At 37.6% G+C, this 23,428-nt stretch overlaps 1 protein-coding gene across 7 annotated transcripts in view; it reads right to left on the bottom strand.

Annotated features, from left to right (window-relative positions):
• gria2 (glutamate ionotropic receptor AMPA type subunit 2) overlaps positions 1-23,428 on the bottom strand; it is a 49,536-nt gene that overhangs the window by 20,711 nt on the left and 5,397 nt on the right. For all 7 annotated transcript variants that reach the window (XM_023328657.1, XM_005800588.2, XM_005800586.2 and 4 more), the window contains exon 3: positions 4,058-4,297. In XM_023328657.1, coding sequence (XP_023184425.1) covers positions 4,058-4,297 — 240 coding nt within the window. The remainder of the gene's footprint in view (positions 1-4,057; positions 4,298-23,428) is intronic.

Raw genomic sequence — 23,428 nt, 5'->3', positions numbered from 1 at the left:
AATTTAGAAATAAACCCCAAAGCAAAAATGATTTAGTTCACCCATTAGTTAGAAAGTGCTAATCAGATTCATCATGACCTTTAGTAACTCCAATGCCTCCTCACTTTTTTCTTGAGGAACACCCACACACAGACACGCTCACCCCATTTACCAGCCGGCTCAGGCACATACAATCTCCCTCTGTCGTTCTCTCTCCTCCTCTCTTTCTACACTTTGGTTGCCATGGGAATGAGAGGATCACACTGACCTAATTAGACAGACATGCAATGATGAAATATGCACAACAGGCTCCTTGGTGCTTCCCTGGACATACAGTAGGGAGATCAGGTCATTGCTAGCATCAGCTTGGGGATGATCTAAAACTGCTTGTTCCTCTGATTTTAGAGAGAAGCTGTGTGTGATCCTCTGTTAAGTGGAAGGTAGGCTGCCAGGGAAGACACTCAATGAGAACAGAGGAGGAAAAGTACCAGAGAGACTAGACAACAAGCACAGGTTAGGAAACAAAAGGGCTTTACTATGTTCAATAAAGGGAACTCAAAGTCTCTAAGGCGATACGGCTCAGTGGGAGAATTTAAGTGATGTAAATGATAAAGATTGTAGGTTGATCCCTCCTAATCTGTCTGCAGTTCAGTGAACTCCATTCAGTCTGCACATGTAGCAATACAAGTTGTGAGAGCTGATTTTCCTAAACTTACCTTAAGCAGGGAATTCAGAAAGCAGGGACATCACCTGCATTTCTGTTGATGTTTTTCTGAATCCGTTGCTTTATTTGTGCGAAGGATTCACAAAGCAGTTTGCACTAATAACGAGCAGATGGGAGCAATTAGTGTAAATTACGAGGTCATAGTTCTACCCTACTCTACAAACACACATGCAGAGGTGATAAAACATTTTCTTTTTAATTGTAATAATCCACTCAGGATTTTTAGGCTATTATTATTATTATTGCATGATATTGACTTTGCTTTGAAAGAAATATTGGCTCTGTGAATTTTGAACATTTTTATTGTAATATTTACTTTCTATAAAAACTTTTATATGCATTTTAAACTAGAATATTTATTGTTTCATCTGTATTTTTGTGATATTCATTTCAGAAGTTTACTCTTGCAATCTAATATCTATTTTTAATTATTTTGCTAAAGTCCCATCAAAATATTCACCAGGTGAATATTATATACAATAAAGGGGTTAAAATTAATGCAATTATTTGACAGCCTTCCTGTATAATGAGTGATAATGCATAATTACATGAAAACATTTAAAAATATGCTGAAATATTAGATTTTATAGAGGTTTTTTTATATGTGTTTAAGGGAAAAAATTCGAGCACAAAATGAAAGGAATCTAAAAAGTGATCAGAATTCCAGCCTCTGATCCAAACATAATTTCCTGTAAACCTTGGGAGTAATGTCGCGACACTGTTTTTAAATCAATGAGGTTGCACATTGTAAAACACTGGATGGATGCATCTCCTTACCTGATTCATATGGAGATAAAAAGCATTGATTGGTTCAGATTGTAAAATTCTTATATAGCTGTTGGTACAAATACACTCCAAACATTAAAACTTGCAGAGTTGTAATTATTAGAAAAGAGACACGGGTGCATGATTACAATTGATTTCCTTTATGAGAAGCTGTGGGGTGCCGATGTGTCTGACATCAGCTCTGGTGTAATCGAGACAGCAATTTTACTATTTGCTCCACATCTTGGCTTCACACATCTGAACTGTTGTGCTTTATTCCGGATTCACTCTCCAATTAATCATTTCACTACACAGAATGGAATTTCATAAAAGAAAACTTTAGATAATAATGATTATAGCGTTAAATTCAATATCAAAATCTCAGTCTACAATTACTAACATAAAGGAGAACCATATCGATGAATGAATATTCCCATCACCAACTGGTTTCTGTGTTAAATCATTGCTGATATTGATCCCAGGTCTTTAGAGAACAGTTATGGAGCCATTTAAATGTGGACTGAATGGCGCATGAAGTGCTTTTCAGAACAGATCTGTCTTTATGTCATATTTCTGAATCGGAAGCATGTGCAAACTCAGGTTTGCAAATTTACAAAACCTGAGTTTTGAGACCTTGCAGACCTTGCTGTAAGTTTGCAGCAAGGTCTGTAACGGCAAACTTACAGCCAAATAAATCCACCTTCATTTATTAAGAAGGATTTTTGTAAGATACGCATGTTGCATATCTTACAAAATGCATATTGTAAGATATGCATTTTTTCAAAAACAATCCTGAAACATTTTTCTAAAAAACTAAAAATAACCAATTTCATCTCTGTAGAAGAAGCACAAAACCTGGAAAAAAATGAAGAAAACTGAAAAAGAAAAGCGTAAAGAAACTAAAACTCAATGTTCTCCACAAGAACAGAGCATAAATTAAGTCTTTATTCAATGTTTCTTATCACAATGGCACTGTCAAAAAATGACACTATGTATGCAAATGAGTTTCGCTTTTTATTACAGGCTAGTAACTCTTTACTGGAGAAGAATGCATTTTTCTGCAGAAGAATTAGTAGATGGCAGCAGAAAATGAGTTGCATGACGCAGTAAAGTGAGATAACTTACTAGAAGCAATTTTTCTGTCATCTTTATTACAGGTTATTATGGGCAGCCTTCGTATCCATTCACTTTTTGTATTCCCTTGTCTTCTTTGTATTATATCTTATTTCTAGTGGGTTTAAAAAAGGTTCAGTCTCTTCAGCCTACAAAAGCCTGCTCTGTCTGTTAAACCTTTCAAAGAGTGTTCAAAGAAATCTAATCTTACTTTCAGATTTTGACACAATCAGTGTGAAATAGAAATGAACCTCTGATGAAAAGGATCAAAGAATAGTGTCAAATTTGATTTATATATCAAATAACTCTGGATATTAGTTTGAAGGTAGATTTCATTTCATCTACTTTAGAAATTCAATCTATGATCTTATTCAGGTCAGTAACCTCAGGTACACCTGCTTCTGATGGCAGTAGTTTCATTCATAAATATTGATTTTTTTTTGGTTTTGTTTGAATATTGTGTATAACTATTTTAATCTACCACTTTACATAAGCTGTTGGGATATACAGTAATTCACACCAGACTGTCAGCAACAATCCAAGAAAATCACTCATACAAACACAAAGTAATACACAAATTAATTTTAAGGTAAAAAAGATGTGTAAAAATGTTTATAAAGCCAAGAAATCAGCTGACATCAGGCAGTAGTTTGAAAGAATCAATGCTGCCAAGTGCAAATCAATGTCAGCTGGTTTAATATTAATAATCCACAAAAAAGTTTACAGTGAAAAGTTAAGATAAAAAAACTTCTAAAAATGATTTTAAAAAGCATGGTAATGATAATGTTTACTGCTGATTTTCTAAACACCAAAACGTTCCAGTGAAGGCCACTGAAAACTAAAACGAAGAAGAAATTTCACCAAACCAAAGCCAAGAGCTTCTCAAATGATTTTCTGACAAAGGATTTGAAAGAATAATCAAAAGACTTGTCCGAGACACACACAGATCTTAAGAGAGACCTGAAAATATCATGTTCAGTTATTCCTGTGACATCAATAAATGGTACTCAAGTCATTAATACACATAATAAACAGCTAGGACCCAGTACTGAGCCTTGTAGGACAGTACATGTAATATTCAAGCATGCTGAGTTGGACTGAGTGAACAGATGCTTCACATCCAGATGTATAAGAACTCAGACAGATTTCCATTGAGGTGAGAGAACGGATCAGAGAGGGGACAAACAAAGAGGAATATTATGCAAATAAATCCACGTTACATAAAAACACCCTAAAACACATGACTTGCTGTAGCTGATTACAGTTGACAAGCTGATTGTCATGATCCAACATGCCCTTTAGCTTCACACTTACAGTGTTTGCTGGATTCTTAAGTGTTTTGTTCAGCAGCTGAACTCTGTGAATATGATCATTGCAGCAAATTCCAGTCGTTGAACTGGTTCAAGCCTTAAACCAAAAACAATTCTGAAATAAATCCCTCAAAATGTTCTTTAAGAGTTTTTGTTTGGGACTTACCTCGATCGCTGTCATACAGATAGGCGAACTTGTCCCACTTGTAGTACTCGATCAGGCTGAGGAGGGGCCCCTTGATATCAGGCCGCATCTGGATGACGAACTGCTGGTTTCCGTCCAGAGGGAAGCTGGGCGTTATGAAGGACACATGTAGTGTGCCACAAAACGACGTGATGGTGTTGACAGACTTCTTATCATAAAATCCAAAGATGGCGTAGACTCCTCTTGAGAACTGTGAACAAACTGAAAAAAACAAAACATGCTAAGACTTAAAGCTTGGATTGTGATTGAAGTCATTTAAATCTTAAATTGTTGTGGAGCTTATTTGAGCTTCAGTGCCAAACTCACAGAAATGTTTTCCTTTTTTGTGCATTTTTAAGCAAACTGATCAATTTAATTCCTGCTGTAACTCAAAATGATTTACATAATAAATCCAAGACCTTTATTATGACTACTACACATGAAAGTGAAATATTAAGGGACACTTATTGCAGCTGATTAATGGATACATTTTTACCTTTTTCTTCACAAAACCAAAATCATCTGACTCAAGATTTTTTTAACAATAATCTAGTTAATTCTAACCTTCTCACCACTAAATGTGCAAAGTGATTGTGCCAAAGTGTGTTAAATATAGTCTTTAGCACATCTCTGAAGACAATGAAACTGTGCTCTCTTTTCTGTAAGGACTTTTAGTGCACCCACCCAATATTTATTCTGTCTTGCTTTTCATGTCATTATTACCAGATTGTCATTCTGGTGACCTACCAAAATCCACTCAGGGATAAAAACCACAGTATAACTTTTCTGGCCACTGGAATTTATCATGTAAAGACAATAAATTGCTCATTTAAACTCATGTTAAGAATAAACTGATCTTCTGAGTAATCCAGAGATTGCAGCTTCTTCAACACTGCACTCTGCCCTGTAAATTGGTATGCTGCCTGCAAATGTATATTGATCAAATCTGGAATAAGTTAGTGTTATTGATGTAGACATGTGTGTCTTGCTGGGTAATCAATCTAATGAGTACTTTCCTCTATCAATGGTGCAGAGAAGATTGCTGGCAATGGAAATAGAGAAAGTAAATGACATGAAGGTTTAAGTTTTCAAATTTCTTGTCAAGAATGAATGTTTTAAGAAACTGGAAGTGATCTTTTAGTTCAGGTAAGGTAGTAATGTGCTGTGGTGAACTGACTGTGACCCTTCAAGATTTAAAAGCAGGTATAGAAAATGGATGGATGTCTCTTAGCATCATTGTAAAGTATTTTTCTCAAATTTTCTTTAGTCAAGCGGTTTTATTCTTACCTTTTAGGCTTAATGTAGTAGCAGCTGATTAAATTTTATTTCTGGTTTTTAAGGTGAAAATCCTGCAGTAAGATCTAACTTTGTTCTAGCTCGACTTATTTGGTTGAGTTTATTACAAACTAAAACAAAAATGTTTTACTAATTACTAGAAAATTCAAAAAGATGGTGTTGCCATGCCATTGCTGTCCATCGATATTGAGAGAACTTTCTCTGATGACACTTTTGCTGGTTTGCTTCCTGGCTTTGCCCAGGATTAAAACTCTCTAATCTCATGCTTAGAGACTGCATATCCCCACGACTATGCTGCAGCTTATGCCAGAGCAAACTGACATTTCACTTTATGACCAAACATGGAATTTCACATTCATAATCAATATGTTCATGCAGCAAGGGTTCTGGTGGTCTTTCTAGGTCTGACTGAGTCTGAAGTAGAATGTCAAAGACTTCTATGTATGCTTTGTCAATGACAAATTCAAAAACTTCTAATTAAAGAAGAAAAGCCAAGCACAAACAGTAAATCCTGGGAACAGTGAAGACTGCAGAAAAGCCATTAAGCGTCTGTTACATCTGACTGCTTTTCACTAAAACTCAATATTCATTCTTAGAAATCTCACTCCAAACAGAGAACAAATAAGAGACTGGCTAAATCTCTGTTTCTCCTGCTGAAGAGGTCACCCTAATTAGGCACCAAGAGCAAACTGCTGAAAACAGACTTTCACTCTCCTGGGTCTGTTAATTGCAACAAAGAGGCTGTTTTTCAGTCTCTGCTCTAAAGATAAAAAAATCCAATTGTTTAGGGAAAATGTGGAAGGAAGATAATTTAATTTGTAATCCCCCAAAAATACAAATACAATATTGCAGTTATATTTTGTTATTTTTTCATGCATTTAAAAAAAGCAAGCCTACAATTATGTAAATTCACATAAAATAAAAAAATATGCTTCATATTTATTTTATGTTTTTTTAAATCTACCTTCCAGTGTCATCTAGAACAAAGCAAATAACTACAACAAAATAACCACCTTATGTATGCAATGAAGTAAGATTATATTCTGCTGTTCATATTTATTGGCACCCCTATTAAAGAGTACTAAGATCTTTATAATTTATCTTTATTTATCTTCTTTGTATCTTTGATTGCAGTACATTTAATTTTTGCTGAAGAACTACAGCAAAAAGTGAAATTCTGGGGTCAAAAGGTCAACATTAGCAGTCATTAGATGAGACCTTTACAATAGCAAAGTGTTGAGACTGAAACCAGAAAAAAGCTTTTTCTGTTCTATCCCAAAGGTGTGAAGAAGTGTCCTACAGTCTACTGGGACTTGGACTAGGACAGTGTTCCTTTGGTTATAAAACTAAGATTGAGCTTTTTCGCAAACCACAATCCAGGCATCTGGCCTCTAACAAAGGATAAACATCTGGATAATGACCTTATGCCTAATGAGTACGGTGAAAGATCTGTGATGCTGTGGGCTTTTTCTGTTTAAAGGCCATGGGAAGTTTGTCTGTGCATGAAACATGAAATCGGCATGGAATATAATTCTGGAGAAGTTAACCAGTAAAAGTGAAATTACTGGATATTTCAAGTAATTTAATGATTAGTGATTACTAAAAAGATAATGATCTTTTAGTAAGGTAATGATTACATGAATGCATTAATTTGCTCATATACATTTTTCTATGGCCTACCAATCCTAACCCAAATTTTGTAGAGAAGCTGTAGAATGAAGTCCAAGAGATTGTGTAAAGCAGAATGTTCACAGATCCCTTTGACTTCAAATTTGGGAAATGCTTCAGAAAAAGACAAAGTGCTGTCCTACATGTCAAAACTATATGTATAAAAAGAGTAAGAACATTTTCCAAACATGAACATGCTGAAATTCACGGTAAGATTATTCTGAAATCCTACCTTCAGATTAGGTAATTAAGCTTTTATTACATTATATTATGTTGCTGCAATAAAAATTTAATTTGTTTTAACAACTTTTATGCATCTTTATGAGGAGTGTCAAAAAATATGGCTAGAAATCTTTAAGAGTCTGACATCTTTGTGAACAAGCCAAAATCCATATGCTGACCCTGCATCTTGAGTCGATACGGAGCTACGGTGAACAAATAAAGCCACGTTTCATTTGTTTGTCTTGATTTGTCTGAACATTTGTCTGACCACCTAAGCATTGGGTCATTAATTTTATTAAACTATTGTGGCGTCAGCAATAAACCCAAAGTCTGTGGTCATCACAAAGTTGTAATGAACTCATTACACTGAGCTTTCTAAATCTGTTGCAGCAGTGACTCCTGCACCGAGTATCACCACCCAAGGAGAGGGTGTGCCCTGCTAAATATATTTAGCTGTCCCAATTAGATGACCTCATTTTCACCATTATTGCTCCACTGCTTTTCCACTGTTTACATGGGGGCTCCATTACTGATCAAAGATTAAACCTGCACCAATTAGCTGTTAATAAAACCAGCTTGTGTTAAATATCAGCAAGAATGAAAGACACTTAACTGCAAATTCAGCTGATATTTGCTCCCGGCTGACATCCCAAACTTTATATGAGAGGATGAAAGACTGCTCAGTGCCAAACTAGATGTGGAGCTTTAAACCTTTGCTGCGTGTTTTCATTATTTTTTTTTGGAAAACAAACATTTACACTAGTCTTCCTATTGAAATACAAGGCAAAAGATGTGGTTCAAGTAAAATACTTTTGTTTATTTTTATGCAACGTATAGGTAATACAGAAGGAACTCGGAAGCCCAGTGCATCAGTAAAACAATGAATCAGTGTGCAACACAAACTTGCATTCACACGCTCCACGTGTCTCTGTGGTGATGATCATCAGCAGTCCAGTCACAGCTAGCAGAACGTGACTGTTACATATCTCATCCTCCCCAGCAGCAGCGTTCTCACCAAGAGGAAACGCCTCGAGACTTTGGGGCGTTTTATGTAAAACTGATCTGTCACCAGTTGGTGCGGCAGCTTAAAGCCACCAGCCTTTCTGTCATGCTATAGCCTGAGCAGATTTGTCACAACTATAATTGTTGAACAAGCAAATTTTAACCTTGAAAATCTAAAGGAAGGGAGCACTTCAAAAACATAGCTGAGCAGTCCTGTCACCTCGATGTAAAAGCTGGATTTCATGAGTAAAAACTGTTCTTTTTCTCTCTTTTTTAATATTTTAACCAGATTTTTTCAGCAAGGCACTTTTTCATGTAGTTTCTCTTGCAGTATTAAAGCTGCTTGGTCTAGATCAGATTTCTTGGTCATGCAGCGTCACTACTCTCTAAGTAGGACATGAAGGTTTTTCCTCAGCTGGGACAGAGAAGCAGATAAGAGTCAATGAAAGTAAGGATGGAGCTTAAATACGGGACAAAATACAGGAAGAAAACTTGTTAGAGGCTGGGGGCTCGAGTCCATCTTCCCTAAACATGAAGCTAGAGTCACAGTGAGATAGTTTAGAAACAAAAATACTTAAAACATGTGACCCCAGTCATCTAGTTCAAAAGTAACGCAGAGGAAATGTAAGTAAACTTCTGATAAGTAAATCGATCACTTGCATATTCCTTTTTTCATTGTTGTGGTAATTAGCAAATAGAAATCATTTTTGTAGTTTTAACAGACCTGAAACAAGAGAACTTTGGTCTGATTTTGCTTCAGTCATTAAGAAAAGAAAAGTCCATGTGTTTTTTTTTTTTTTGGTTTATGTAAACTTTCACTTTTAACTGCATAAGCAGTGTATATGATTTATCGACTGCGTTTTGTCTCAAGCTAACTCTGCAGCATGATGTGGTCTCGTTCTGTCGGGGGACTGCTGCCCACGTCTATTTTAGTAACGTTCTTTCTGCACAGAGGAAACTGTTCACCTGTGTCACATAACTGCAAATGTTGAGGCTTGGAAATGTCATTTATCTGAAGACTAGAATCAGCAGACTGCGTTTTAACTTTCTTCTGTTATCGTTATTGATTTCCTTTATGCAGCTTTAAATGTCACAGTTGAAAGTACTTCTTAAATGTGGACCTACGGCAGGTTTTTTTTTTAACTATATAGACTAATGACATGATTGTGAAATGCAGGCATTTATGTCTGAAGCACAAGCAGCAAAGCATTGGAGCAACAGCCCTGTCATGCATCTGAATGGCTGACTGGACTGTGAAAGGTTTTTTTGTGCACCCTTGAGCAGTTCTTCCAGCTGTTCGTTTACAGCGGCCCAGTTTTTATCACCTTCTGAGCTGCACTTCTCTCATTTCTCATTCCATTTTCCTCTGAGTCTTTCTCCCTTTTCTCCCCCCCCTGCGTTTATTCACTGACCTGTTTCCAGGAGGCTTCTTCATAGTGGAGGATTTCAATTCTACCAAAACACAGTTTGCTGAATGCACATGCATTCAAAACGTCAGAATTAACATTTTAGATTCAGCTTCAATCTTCTAAATGTGTTTTTGTGTTTAAACTTTTCTATAAAGTATGCCTTTACAAGGATTTAGATGGACCTGGAAGCTGAGCCTCAGAAAAGCTACTTGCTCATTGATGCAGGAAAAATAAACTTTCAGAGCAGAAACTCCAAACCATCATGAAACAAATTCAGATGTTTTTAAAATAATAAAACTTCTAATGTTTGGTTGAATCTATATAAAATATATATTTTTTCATGGGCAGGTTTTTCTTGTCAGGTTGGTGGAGAGACAACATGGAGTTTGTATTCTCTTTTTTTTTTACTTTTACTTTTAGAGCCCTGAGTGGTCAGGTCCCCGCTTAATATCTCTGACCTTCCAGAGCGCTGCAACTTTTCTCACAGTTTGAGGTCTTCCAGTCGAAGGCTGTTAAAGCTTCCACAAACACATTTCACCACCGGAGAGGTCAGAGCTGTGGCCACAAGCTTGTAGAATAACTTGCCTCCATGTTTCTGCTGTCTTGATCTTTTTAAGAAGAAGTTGAAGATTTATTTATTTAAAAAAAAAATCTACAAATTTATTTGTAAAACACCTTTGGTGTGATTTTAAACAGTGAAAAAATAAGACAGTATATTCTCAGTATAATGGCAACATATTGAAGACTAAAATAAATTAATGTTCTAGTTATTGTTAACCAAAGGCTGATCTAAGCAAATGCATTTTCTTAGATTTGTGTTTTGATGGATTTAAAGGTATTCAGTATTTCGGCTGCTCACTGAAAAACTTCCGGTTTTCTAGAAATTTGTTCCAGATTAAAGGTACATAGAAGCTGAAAGCTGTTTCTCCATGTCTGGTACTGGGGATGCAGAGCAAACTGGACCCAGAACCTGAGTGGTATGAAAGGTTGATAGAACAGCATATCATTGATTTCTAAACTAAAATATTTTATCTCAACTCGTCCTGCTTATGACTTAAAATTTATGTCCATGAATGTAGGTGCTCGCTTATGGGAGGGGAGGGGGGATTAGTTGTTTTTGGTCCAGTCCATTTAACATTATTATTAATTTATTGATTATGATTTTTGAGAAAATTAAATTCTGTCTTTTAATTACTGGTTATAAGAACAAGGTGAGCGTATAATAAAATGGAATACTGCTGAATAATTTCATTAATATTAATTTCTTGAATTGTTTGTAATTTTTTGGGAGTAAAATTTGAAATCTAGATGTGATTAACTGTAAAGCATTAACCTGTGTGGTTTAATCCACACAGGTAAATGTGTGGATTTACCTGTGTAAAGGTAACCAAACACTGAAACAATTAAGATTGGATAAAGCAAGGACAGATTTAAACTACGTACATTTCAGAAAGTAATACATCTTTGGATTTCTTGATTTATGGTAGCTATTGTGTTTCAGATTACTTGTTTTTTTGTTGTTTTTTTTCTCTTCTGGATACTCCAGTTTCCTCATGGTGCAAAAGCATGAATGTGGGGTTAATTAATGGACTTGACCTTGAGAGTATCTGTGTGCATGGCTGATATTCGTTTCAAGCTCCGTCTTAGCTGAGAAATGTCCCTGCATCCTGAAAACGTCATTTAAAATCCACACAAATTCACTAAAACCAGAAAAACTTCTCTTTTCACAATAGTTTTTATTTCTCATCTATTTTAAGGTCAAGCAGATGAATCAGCTATTCTTAAGAACAGTCTTGCATGATTTGATCAGTCTTTCAGAAGAATAAAAACAAACATTTCTTTGTGAAAAGCGTTCCTGGATTCTAAGATGCTGAACTTTAGGAAGGATATCTGGAAGACTACAACAAACAAACGCTCTGTGCTCTGTTGGTGAGCCAATCTGTCCCACTAAGCTCATTGCAGATTTCTTTGACCAGATTGATCCTGCAAAACAAGCCCATTCATCACACACCGTGGCTTTGTTCCCATTTCATCTTTCTCCTGTTATAAAGCATATCATATATCCACTGACCTTTAGTGGAAATACCAGCGCAGACTTTGGATCTGCTGTTCTGCGTTCTAATGATCTTGGAAACTGCCAGAAACAAAATGAGGGGCATCAATGGAAACACAGCTTTAATCAGGACCTGAAGGAACGTCTCCCACAGCAACCAGTTACTCAGTGTTTGCTGAAGATAAGCAGGAACACTCGCAGGGAAGCAAATAGACATAAAAACATGTGATTGTGCGTCTGCTATCACTAACTCCAGCTATAACAAAAGCTTCTTCTGATTTCTTATCCATTTTCAATTTGTATTTAGCGTTTTTAGTAAACAAGACAATGAAACTAATATTTATTTCACTTTTTCGGTACACCTTGTGTATTCACTTAATCCCTTGGACCTACTTTTTGTGACAAGGTCAACTAATTTTGCTGCACATTTATCACCTGTATGTCAATGATGTTGATGTGCATTCAAAACATGCTCTTGTGGGTTGAGATATATTAACTGTGGAGGCAGCAGGAGTACAGTGAGCTGTTCAAGAAACCAATTTATTTTAAATTCTCTAGTATCTGACTTGAAAGCCTTCCAAGAAATGTCCAATTAGCTGCTTGAGTACTTTACCTAAGCAGATCTGGACACTCTTGCATATAATCTAAAAATTTTCACTTAAAACTATGCATTATTATTTTGTGGTAATACCATAAGTGAGGCTAATGACAGAGACAGAGACATCATATTTGCACATTTATGAAATTGAAATGAGATGCACATCATTTTCATTTGCAGTGAAAAGTTTACTGAGTGAAATAGTGGAGCTCCTGAGAATTGCCTCATTTTTTATCTAGTGCTCCCCTGAGCTGCTTAGAGAACACTCCTGACATAGTGTCTTTTCCAGAGCCCACACACTTTGAAACGGTGCCAGCACCGCGTCCCGCAGAAAAAGATTTATACAATATTCCATCGTCAAGCGGAAGCCAGCTTAAGTTGTGACCTTCTGGAGGCCTCAGCTTTCAGCAGCAAAGAGAGCATTAAAAAGTAAAGTGGGTCTGCAGCTGCAGTTCTTTCATGGCATTTGATGTCTTCCTCACTTTGGGGGATTTTCATGTAAATTTGACTGCTTTTGACAGAGTAAAACACAGATCACTGCTTCATGGTTAAGTCAGAACACAAAGAGGAACCTGGAATGGTGAGAGAACACTTAAACATTACTAATAATGGTTATAAAAAACATATGTGTCACAGCTATGTAAATTCTGTCAGTCATAATTTATTATGGGTATAATTGTTATGGCATGGATTCCCCCAAGAGATTTAAACACCAGTTTGTTAGATATAAAATATTTATGGATTTCTGATTCCAGGTTAACCTGTGACCCTGAATAGGGAAAGGAAAGTGTAGTAAATGGATGAACATATTCCAGCTAATTTTTTAATCACGTCAATGTATTCATTAAAAATGAAAGTGGAAGAAGCTTGCATTAGGATTTCAAAATGAACTGTACAAACTATCTGCTGCAACTTTAACGTCCCATTGCTGCAGAATGAATCTACCTTATCATGTGAAAGAATCAGCTGATCTAGCGTAAACTGAGATCTATTTAGAATAATTCATAAAAATGTGAATAGATCAATAATCATTATTCCAAAAAAGAAAAATAAATCCAGTTAGCAATACATCTGTTTACTCTTGAACAGAACTATTGTCATCGTAACAAAAAATGACATTGTTTATAAATTTCAATAGTGGACTTGCTTAACCTGAAAGGGTTAATTTGTTCTTCATCTGCTTTTTATTCTGCCTATATGACAAAAAATATTTTTTGTCCCTTTGCATCAATTTCATTGACAAATAAAGTTTCACTGAATTGATGTTGTGCAATAAATAGTTTAACATTTATCCTAAAATTAACAAGAGAATTGTACCTGTATAAAATGTCATTTTTATATTTGTTGTGGACAAGAAAATGAACAAAGTAGACTGAAAACAAGTAAACAGAAAGGAAATGCCAAAACTGCACATAAATATCTCACAATTAAACATTTAACCATTTTTTTACTGCCTACATATTTGTGACTTTCTTATTGATTTTAGTTGGTCAGTGGATGCAGTACGGCACCAACACTGTTTATAGTGGGGATGGTGTGCTGCTGACATCTACTCGGGACGTTGTGGGTCGGTGGGCAGAGTACTTCGAAGACCTCCTCAATCCCACCAACATGCCTTCTATTGAAGAAGCTGAGCCTGGGGACTCTGGGTTGGGCTCTCCAATCTCTGGGGACGAGGTCGCCGAGGTGGTTGAGAAGCTCCTCGGTGGCAGGGCTCCGGGGGTGGATGAGATCCGCCCGGAGTTCCTTAAGGCTCTGGATGTTGTAGGGTTGTGTTGGCTGACGCGACTCTGCAATATCGCATTGACATCGGGGGCAGTTCCCCTGGACTGGCAGACTGGGGTGGTGGTCCCCCTGTTCAAAAAGGGAGACCGGAGGGTGTGCTTCAATTATAGAGGGGTCACACTCTTAAGCCTCCCTGGCAAGGTCTATTCAGGGGTCCTGGAGAGGAGGGTCCGTCGGATAGTCGAACCTCGGATCCAGGAAGAGCAGTGTGGTTTTCGTCCTGGTCGTGGAACACTGGACCAGCTCTACACCCTCGGCAGGGTCCTGGAGGGTGCATGGGAGTTCGCCCAACCAGTCTACATGTGTTTTGTGGACTTGGAGAAGGCGTTCGACCGTGTCCCTCGGGGAGCCCTGTGGGGGGTTCTCCGGGAGTATGGGGTACCGGGCCCTTTGATACGGGCTGTCAGGTCCCTGTATGACCGGTGTCAGAGTCTGGTCCGCATTGCCGGCAGTAAGTCGGGCTCGTTTCCGGTGAGAGTTGGACTCCGCCAGGGCTGCCCTTTGTCACCGATTCTGTTCATTACTTTCATGGACAGAATTTCTAGGCGCAGCCAAGGTGTTGAGGGGATCCGATTTGGTGGCCTTAGGATCTCGTCTCTGCTTTTTGCAGACGATGTGGTCCTACTGGCCTCATCAGGTCATGATCTGCAGCTCTCGCTGGAGCGGTTCGCAGCCGAGTGTGAAGCGGCCGGGATGGGGATCAGTGCCTCCAAATCCGAGGCCATGGTCTTGAGCCGGAAAAGGGTAGAGTGCCTTCTTCGGGTCAAGGGGGGTGTCCTGCCCCAGGTGGAGGAGTTCAAGTATCTCGGGATCTTGTTCACGAATGAGGGAAGAAGGGAGCGGTAGCTCGACAGGCGGATTGGCGCAGCGTCTGCTGTCAAGCGGGCGCTGTACCGGTCCGTCGTGGTGAAGAGAGAGCTGAGCCAAAAAGCGAAGCTTTCGATTTACCGGTCGATCTACGTTCCCACCCTCATCTATGGTCATGAGCTTTGGGTCATGACCAAAAGAACGAGATCGCGGATACAAGCGGCCGAAATGGGTTTTCTCCGTAGGGTGGCTGGGCTCTTCCTTAGAGATAGGGTGAGAAGCTCAGTCATCCGGGAGGGACTCAGAGTAGAGCCGCTGCTCCTTCACATCGAGAGGAGCCAGTTGAGGTGGCTCGGGCATCTGGTCAGGATGCCTCCTGGACGCCTCCCTGGTGAGGTGTTCCGGGCACGTCCCACCGGGAGGAGGCCCCGGGGAAGACCCAGGACACGCTGGAGGGACTATGTCTCTCGGCTGGCCTGGGAACGCCTCGGGATTCCCCCGGAGGAGCTAGAAGAAGTGGCTGGGGAGAGGGAAGTCTGGGCCTCCCTTCTGAAGCTGCTACCCCCGCGACCCGACCTCGGATAAGCGGAAGAAGATGGATGTATGGATGGATGGATGGATGGTCAGTGGATGACATTGCAAAGAATATAATTTTCTCTATATATTTCACTTTTACAACAAATAGCAAGGTACATGTCTGTATTGTTTATTTTTTATTAACAGATCAAATCTAAATTTTATTTGTAACAATGATTTCCCTCTTTGTTGTGTTGATGGTGACTTGCCCTGCAGATTGTGTGGCTTATGACCTGTGAGTTATTAGAGTAAATATGAATTGTTGTGATCTGTATGACCATAGAAATTAATGTCAACTTTTGGATGATTAAGCTCCTCTGTTGGACGGGTCTGCTTTCACAACAGAGAAAAATCTCCTCCTCTTGTTGTCCTGACACGATTCAGGCTGATATTTCATATACACTACATGACGTCAATGTTAAACTAAATTAAGTATTTTAACAGAGTTAAAAACAAATCTGGAAATGTCATTTTTTAAATCAGACAAAAATTTGGGATGAGAATCTGATTATATTTTGTTCATCTGATATGAGTTAATGCATCTGACAAGCCAACTTTTCTCGCTGTACTTCCTGCTGTTCTGTCACTGCAGGCGACTGGAGCTGCCAACAAATGTGGGAGACATTTTTTTTTTTTTTGCTGCTGAAAAGACTATACCTGTCAAATTAAACTACCTTAAAGCTATATCATCTAGACTCAGGCTCTATCTGTAACCACTCACCATCTTTGACCCACTCTCATTAACTTCCACTAAGTTAAAATGGGAGCTGACAGCCAGCAGGAGTCTGACGCTGTCTCTTGCCTGCTGTAACTTGTCACTCTCTGCAGCCCTACCAGCTCAGTGTGTATTGGGCTGAATATTTCCATCCTGTTTGTGTGCATGTAAGCATCTGTTTCTTTCTCCCAGTCCAATACACAGCAATTCCTCCTGCCAGGGGACATGGGTGCCGACCTGGCTATTGTTGACGCAGCTGTTGGCGGAAACCCTATCTCTCTTTGCCTTGTCATGTTTCTGTTCTATTTGCTTTCTTATCGGCCTCTAATTGTCAATGTCATTGTGGATTTAATGATTTTATCCTTGCCATATTACATTCTTGCATGCTGCTAGTGCTGACCTCTCATTTTTATTCCATATTTTTCTTTAGGAGTTTGATCTTCCCATGGCACCACAGGTTTTTTGTTTAGCAACCAATTTATTTACTTGAAATCAGTTTTTGCATTGCAGCTTGGTGCTTCTGGCTCCAATAGGAGCTGCAGCTCCCGGAGGCGGTGAGCCAACACATAAAGAAATCACTTACATACAGAAGAAAAATCAGCAAATGGAAAAGTCACTGATCAGCAACACAATATTTTACAGATATTATCTATGAACACTATGGTCCCAGGTTTGATGGCCATAACTGCCAAAAGTAGTTCAGCATTGTATTTGTGAAATGAGAACGTGTCGTACTGTCTCCACATGGGCACGTCTTGGTCTTTCATCTCACCAGCACACTGTATGCCTGTCATAAGGAGTCCTTATAAAAGGCTCAAGGTGAGTCTCATTTTATCAAGGCTCATCCATTGGAAATTTCCAGTTCACACATGTGACTGACTGGCAACAAGATGCCATTTAGACACAACATACTTCCAAATGGGTCTTAGAAATTAGGAGAGACAGGTCATTTATTAAAATACAACCATTTTTAGATTTTAATAAGGAAGAGTACAGTGTCATAACAAGAGTTTCTAAAATAGGACTGTAAATGGTTTTTTTTTTCTAATCTACACTCAGCCACAAACATACATTGAGTTCGACTACTTTTGGTTATGTGTTATTTAATAAGCTGCAAAGAAAACACAACTATCTATGAGCAAAGGTGTGGCAGGATTCTGATTGGATATTTACCACTCAATAGGACATAATCAGTGGAGCTTATATAAGGATGATGTTTCCTTAATCAAGCTTTTAAGCAAAGTTTATAAATTTTCAAAACAGTTGGGCTCAGCATCACAGTAAATATTAATGTGAGCCTTCTTCATCCATTCCAATACCAACTATGATGTGTGTTTCGGGTCATTGTCCTTTGAGAGAATCAGTTATGTAAAAGTCTGAAGTGTCTGACCAAATAAAACTTCTCAGGATTCTCAGGAATATCCTGGAAACAGTTAAGGTCAAGCCTATCACAAACTGAAATGTCTTTCTTCTCTCCTCTCTTTCTTTAAAGTTAAAATCTTCAAAGCATCTGAAATGTACATATCTTCATGGAAAGTCAATTACCTTATGGAGAAATATTGTAAGGTCAAAATTTGCAGAGATTGAGATGTTTCACAACAGCAATGTAAAAATAGTTTGGAGGAATCAAGGTAAAGTTTTCAAACCTATGTACACTGCACATACTGTCCAGCACAATGGTCACAGAATTATGGTGATTGTCTGACTTGATGTCAGCCAAACAGGGGAAACAATGGGTGTCCCAATGGGTCAATGACACTAAAACTGAAACATCAACTTTGATTAGAACAGTGGTCAAATATCTGGGGAGAAATATCCTAGAAGTGTCCTGATAGAGACAAACTGCAGACACTAGCAGTGGTGATTGAAGTTGTATATACCTTTAACTAGGAGTAGATCAGAGGAAACTCCACGTAAAATACATATTTTAAAAACGGAAAGTATATTATAAATTATAGAGTATAATATTAATTTTGAAAGACTAAAATCTGATGAGGGAGTTTTAGTCTCAGAAAGATTCAACAAAACAGAGAAAATTTTAAACAACCAGAGAGAAGACGTCTTGGTATAAAAACATAAATATGCACTTTTCATTAAAAAACAAAACTCTGTGCTCTGAAAGGTTCCTAATCTTCTTTCCTCAGTTGAATTCATGTCTGTCTGAGAATTTCAAAGAAACCACTTACAGTCCCTGACTTTACAGGGCACCAGGAAAAACACATGAGCTTCGTTGAATGAAGACAAACACTCTGGCAGATCAAAGCAGCTGAGCATCAGTGCAGGAGCATGTCTAAAAAAGCCTCCTAATCACCTAAAACTCCAAAAACTGACGACAGAAGCATGCACACACGTTTAATATTAATCAACTATATTGTAAGAAAGTAACAAGAGAATAATGTACTGCTGTTTCTAATTTGCAGGATTTGTGCAAGCATAAATATATAATGTATGCAAACAGAAAAACAAAGAAATCAGTTTCTGTAAAACCCCAATTTAAGACAGAGAAAATGTCCAACGAGGGCTGTGTACATTGGTGTCAAGTTTTGAAACATGCTCACAAAGTCTGCATGTTTGTGGAAAAGCTAAGTGACATGACAAAAGCATCCGGGATGTGTTGGCTACAGTCCAGATGAAACATTTTGTTCAAACAAAGACCATCAGGGAAAGAAGGTTGTTACAAAAGAACAATGCAAGTGTCTACCAAGCTGACACGAGGCTAGCTAACAGAACCGCTGACACCACAAGGAAACGCTGCAAATGGATCAAAGCTTTAAATGAGCTGGTTAAATAAGGCTCTGTAGAAAAAGTGTCAACCAGAGAGGAAATCTTCCCATCAGTATTCTATTTAAGTTGCCTAGCATGTTTGGAGGAGACAGATGCAATTATTTTAAAGAACATCTATGCTAGCAAAGCTAACAAAAGTCAAACCTGCAGAGAATCAGATAGAGGAGGAACTGTTCACCTTACTCTAAAAATAAGAACAGTTGGTATTTGCAACGCTAATTAGTGCCACGTGATAATATTTTCTAACATAGACTACCACCCTCTAAAGACATGTCTAAGTGCCTATTTTAACATTTCCAAACACCAAATTGATCCTAATATGCATTAAAAGTAGAAACCATTTTGGCCAAACCAAAGAAGCCAACATCTTCAGTTTTCCTTCGTTGCAAAGGCCAGCTAATAGAATGTCAAGTGGGATTGAGTCGAGGTGTTTTTGAGCTTCCCAAGCTGCATTTCTTAGATGTGATCAATAAAAAAAAATCTGCAAACAGGCAAACTGAGTTCTTCAGAAATATCTGTGAATAGATGGAAATCAATTACACATCTATATTAGTTAGAACATCATAAAAATTAACACATTTGAATGAATTACACACAGAATTAAAACTTTCAACCATTCTTTTCTTACACCTGACTTCTTATTATGTCTTGCAGTTAATGAACAAACAAAGTCCAATTTCTCATACATCTAAAACAACAAATAAGGTCTATTAAAAACAGCTGGCAGAGAGCAGCACAAAGTGATGCCCAAGCAGGAGAGCTAACCTCCAAATTCAGAGGACTGAAGCAGAGCTCATTCAATAATTTGGCTTGGACTGCAACCAGAGTCCATGCAACAAACGCATCAGGCATTTTATCAGGTTCAGCAGTGGCTCAGCATGATGGATGTGACAGATGTAAAACATGTCATTAGTACATTTGTGTGGTAGCCTGACCGGCTGCAGTCCATACCTTGGGAATTTCTCTGAAACCTTTAAAATTCTTGCAGCTCATCTGGCACACTTTTTCCTTCCACCAAGTTTTTCATCAATGAGACTGGATACACCACTCTATAAAAAGATAACATTTTTGTTTCCTACCATCCTTGTGAAAAGTAGTGATGAGTGTCTTTGCTAAGCAGTCATGATACAATTTTTCTGTACTATTGTTTAATAATGTGTGAATTGTTTGTTTTTCTGTCCTTTTTAGGGTTAGCATTATAACTATCTTAGTTATCTGGTTTCCTCCACATTTATCCTGCATCATGCTGCCGTTTGTAAAACAAACTCCTCTTAAAAACTTCTTAGATTTGCTTAGTGTTTAAGTTTTGCTAGTAGATAAAACTTTACAACCCTTCCACCCCATAATTTTTACATCTCTCCTTTGTCGATCCACTCAACTCTGCTTATACATTTGCAGCCAAGCAAACAAGAAAGCATCATAAAGTGCAGCCAGGTTTGACAGGAACACCCCAAGAACACAACAAAATGAAATCTTAATCACCAGCATGATAAGGACAGAATCTCCTCTCTGAATGCCAATGAGAATCCCTCAGTTTCTGTCTTAAATTATGAAAAAATAAAAATAAAAGAACTGAAAATAATTTTCAAGATGACTGAAAGATCAACAGTTGTTAAATATTCCATAAAGGCCTTAAACATGTGAATATTTATTCTTGTTCTCTAAACACAAGTAAAAATGAGGACTTTATAAAAGGATAATCTTTATTATTAATAGATGAACTTGGCATGTCAGCAGCAACTAGCCTAACATCTTCATTTCTGACAAATGATCTGCTGTATTTAACCCCTTTGAGAAGGTTAGAATAAATCCTGTTTTGTATCATTTTACAGTTGAACTAAATGAGATTTTATCTTTTAGATCATAGTTGCAATGGAGGAGATGCAAGGGTAAAGATTTAAACTTTTACATTCCAAGTCTGTGCTCAGTCTTTATCTTTGTGCTTTAAGGCAGATGCTGAGATAGATCATTAACAGGAAATGACATCATTCTGAACATGGAGTTATTTTCTCTCTCAAAATAAAGATATTCAGAGAAGTAACTCATATTTTTGTTTTATATACTTATTCAACATGTGTAATCAGTCTGGTGATGACATATGATATTTGACAATATCATTCCTCACATTTTTCATTGGAGGAAAGATTCAACCAGTAAAACTGAATTGATTGCAACAATCATCCTTCAGCTTGGCTCCAGGCCTCTCCTTGTTAAAGGAAACTCCTTCTCTTTATTGCCAGCAGCAGCGTGTGTAGGCTCAGGTTCAAATTAAACACAATCAGCTTTTTTTGTAAGCTGGGGTTCATTAAAAACCAAATTAAATCAAATTTTGACTTCTGTGTGACTGTGCTGCTGCAGGTACTGAATGCTGGATAATCATACAATAACTCCAACATTCATTTTACCATTTACACTATGCATTTTTGCCTGTTTTTAGTCTGTTTTGTCTCTTTTAGTAACAAAAATGAGTCATTGGACATTTAATATAAACCAAGTGTCAATTTGTTTCATCATCTGTTTTAAGGAAATGTGTGTCGATTTTATCCACCTGCAAGAGGTCATTTAGAGTCATTTTGATTGGATCAGAGGTCATCATCTCTCATATCTCAATAAAGTAGCTGATCCAAATCATAATCAGAACCACAATCAATAGAAATGTAGTATCTTGGGAGGTTTAAGGATGTTTTATGGAAACAATATAAACTTTTATAGATATTTATTATATTTCCGGTACAAACCTCAGGATAAAGATGTTGGTTTTTTTGTTGGGTTTTTTCTGAGCATCACACTGTAAAATTTTAAATTTCCCTTACAAGGTAATATACCACAACACCTAAATGTCTTATCTTATCACTGTGTTTGCCATCATAAATCATACATTCAAAAGCCCCCTTCTCTAGTTTTAGACGTAGTTTGTGTAAACTAGAAGTGTTCATAAGTTCTGGCTACTTCCACTAAATCAAATACAACATATATTCCCAAACAGCAAACAGCAAAGGCATTTCCATACTGAGAAAATGTAGATATAAATGTAGACCTCTGAATCTTCCTGTATCCTTAGCTGGAACTTTTGAAGGACACAGCGATAAAGGCTCGGTTGGGGGGCTGTATTCAGGGCAAGCCAAGATCCGCAGAGGCTTTTTGGCCTCTTTTTATTTTTTTGACCAGCCAGCTGCTAGGCTCATTTACCATTTCAACACTCTCTGTGAAATGGCGGAGATGCTCTTAATTAGGTGTGAACAATAAATTGGCTTTAACCAATTCCCGGTAGCGCATATAAGGAAGGTTTCTCCTTTTGATCATTTGACCAGGTCCCTGAAATCATGCGTTCATGAAAGGCTATGTGCATTCAAATGTATGAAATTGCAGTGTGACATGATTCAGCCATGACAAACAGGAACTTTGAAGTGTTAAATGGGCAGCTGGCTGTCAAAGACCTCTTTGCCCTCACTTGGCCTCAGTAAAGATGAATGTCAGGAATGAAGGCACTGAGACTTGCTGTTGCAGCACATAGACTCCCAGTTTATATGGCAAACAAATGCAAAAGCAAACATATGCACTGTAAAATCCTTCTGTTTCTTCAGGATGAGAGGAGTAGAGAGAACATAGAATTGGGAAAGGGACCTACTGAGAAAGATTAAAATCTGTTGGCTTTCTGATAACTGTTTGGTATTGATTTCTTGTGATCTTTAACAAAACTTATAATGAAATATTTTCAAAATTTTAGGTTCAACAAGTGATCCTCCTAAAATATGAAATGAGAATGAAATATTTTTATCAGAGACTTTGGATTCATGTTTTCAGCTTCGTTTTCCACTCTTTCACTTTTTCAGGTTGCAGGCTTTTAAACTGTGCAGTTTAGAACACCTCATCACACCTAACCCCTTAAAATGGATTTAGGTGATCATCCAGCTCCAACAATAGAAGAATTACCCCAGAACCTGCAAAGAATTGTTTTCACGCTTTGCTGCTTTACTATCAATTTGTACAGTTTTACAAAGGAAAACTTTTAGCAATTTCCCATGCTCCCAATATTCAATATCAGAAATATCCTGCTGCAATTGTTTCACATCAGTTGTCCAATAAGACAAAGAAATGGAAGAAAATTACAAAATAACACTTCTGGTATCTGCTTAGGTAATAAAAAATTTGATTGTTCCCACTTTCAGAGAAACATTTTCAAATTGTGACTGCATGCCAGAGAGTGCAAGATTTACTAAGTGTTCAGGCCTTAGTTTGCTTGTGTTCCCTTACTTTTCATTGAAGAGGATTCATTTGAAAAGTTCAGTAAGTAATTTCATTTTGTAGACTTTTAATTTAAATAATAACAGAAGGTGAATGGATGAAAACCTTTGTACAACTTTCCATAATAAAGGTTTTCAGGGTCTCAGTTTCAAATTCCCACCACCATTCAGAAACTACATCATAATCATTTTTA

Source organism: Xiphophorus maculatus, chromosome 23 (genome assembly GCF_002775205.1).
Source record: "Xiphophorus maculatus strain JP 163 A chromosome 23, X_maculatus-5.0-male, whole genome shotgun sequence".
Taxonomy (NCBI): domain Eukaryota; kingdom Metazoa; phylum Chordata; class Actinopteri; order Cyprinodontiformes; family Poeciliidae; genus Xiphophorus; species Xiphophorus maculatus.
Note: the sequence above shows the minus strand (reverse complement) of the source record. Positions and strands in the feature narration are given on the sequence as shown.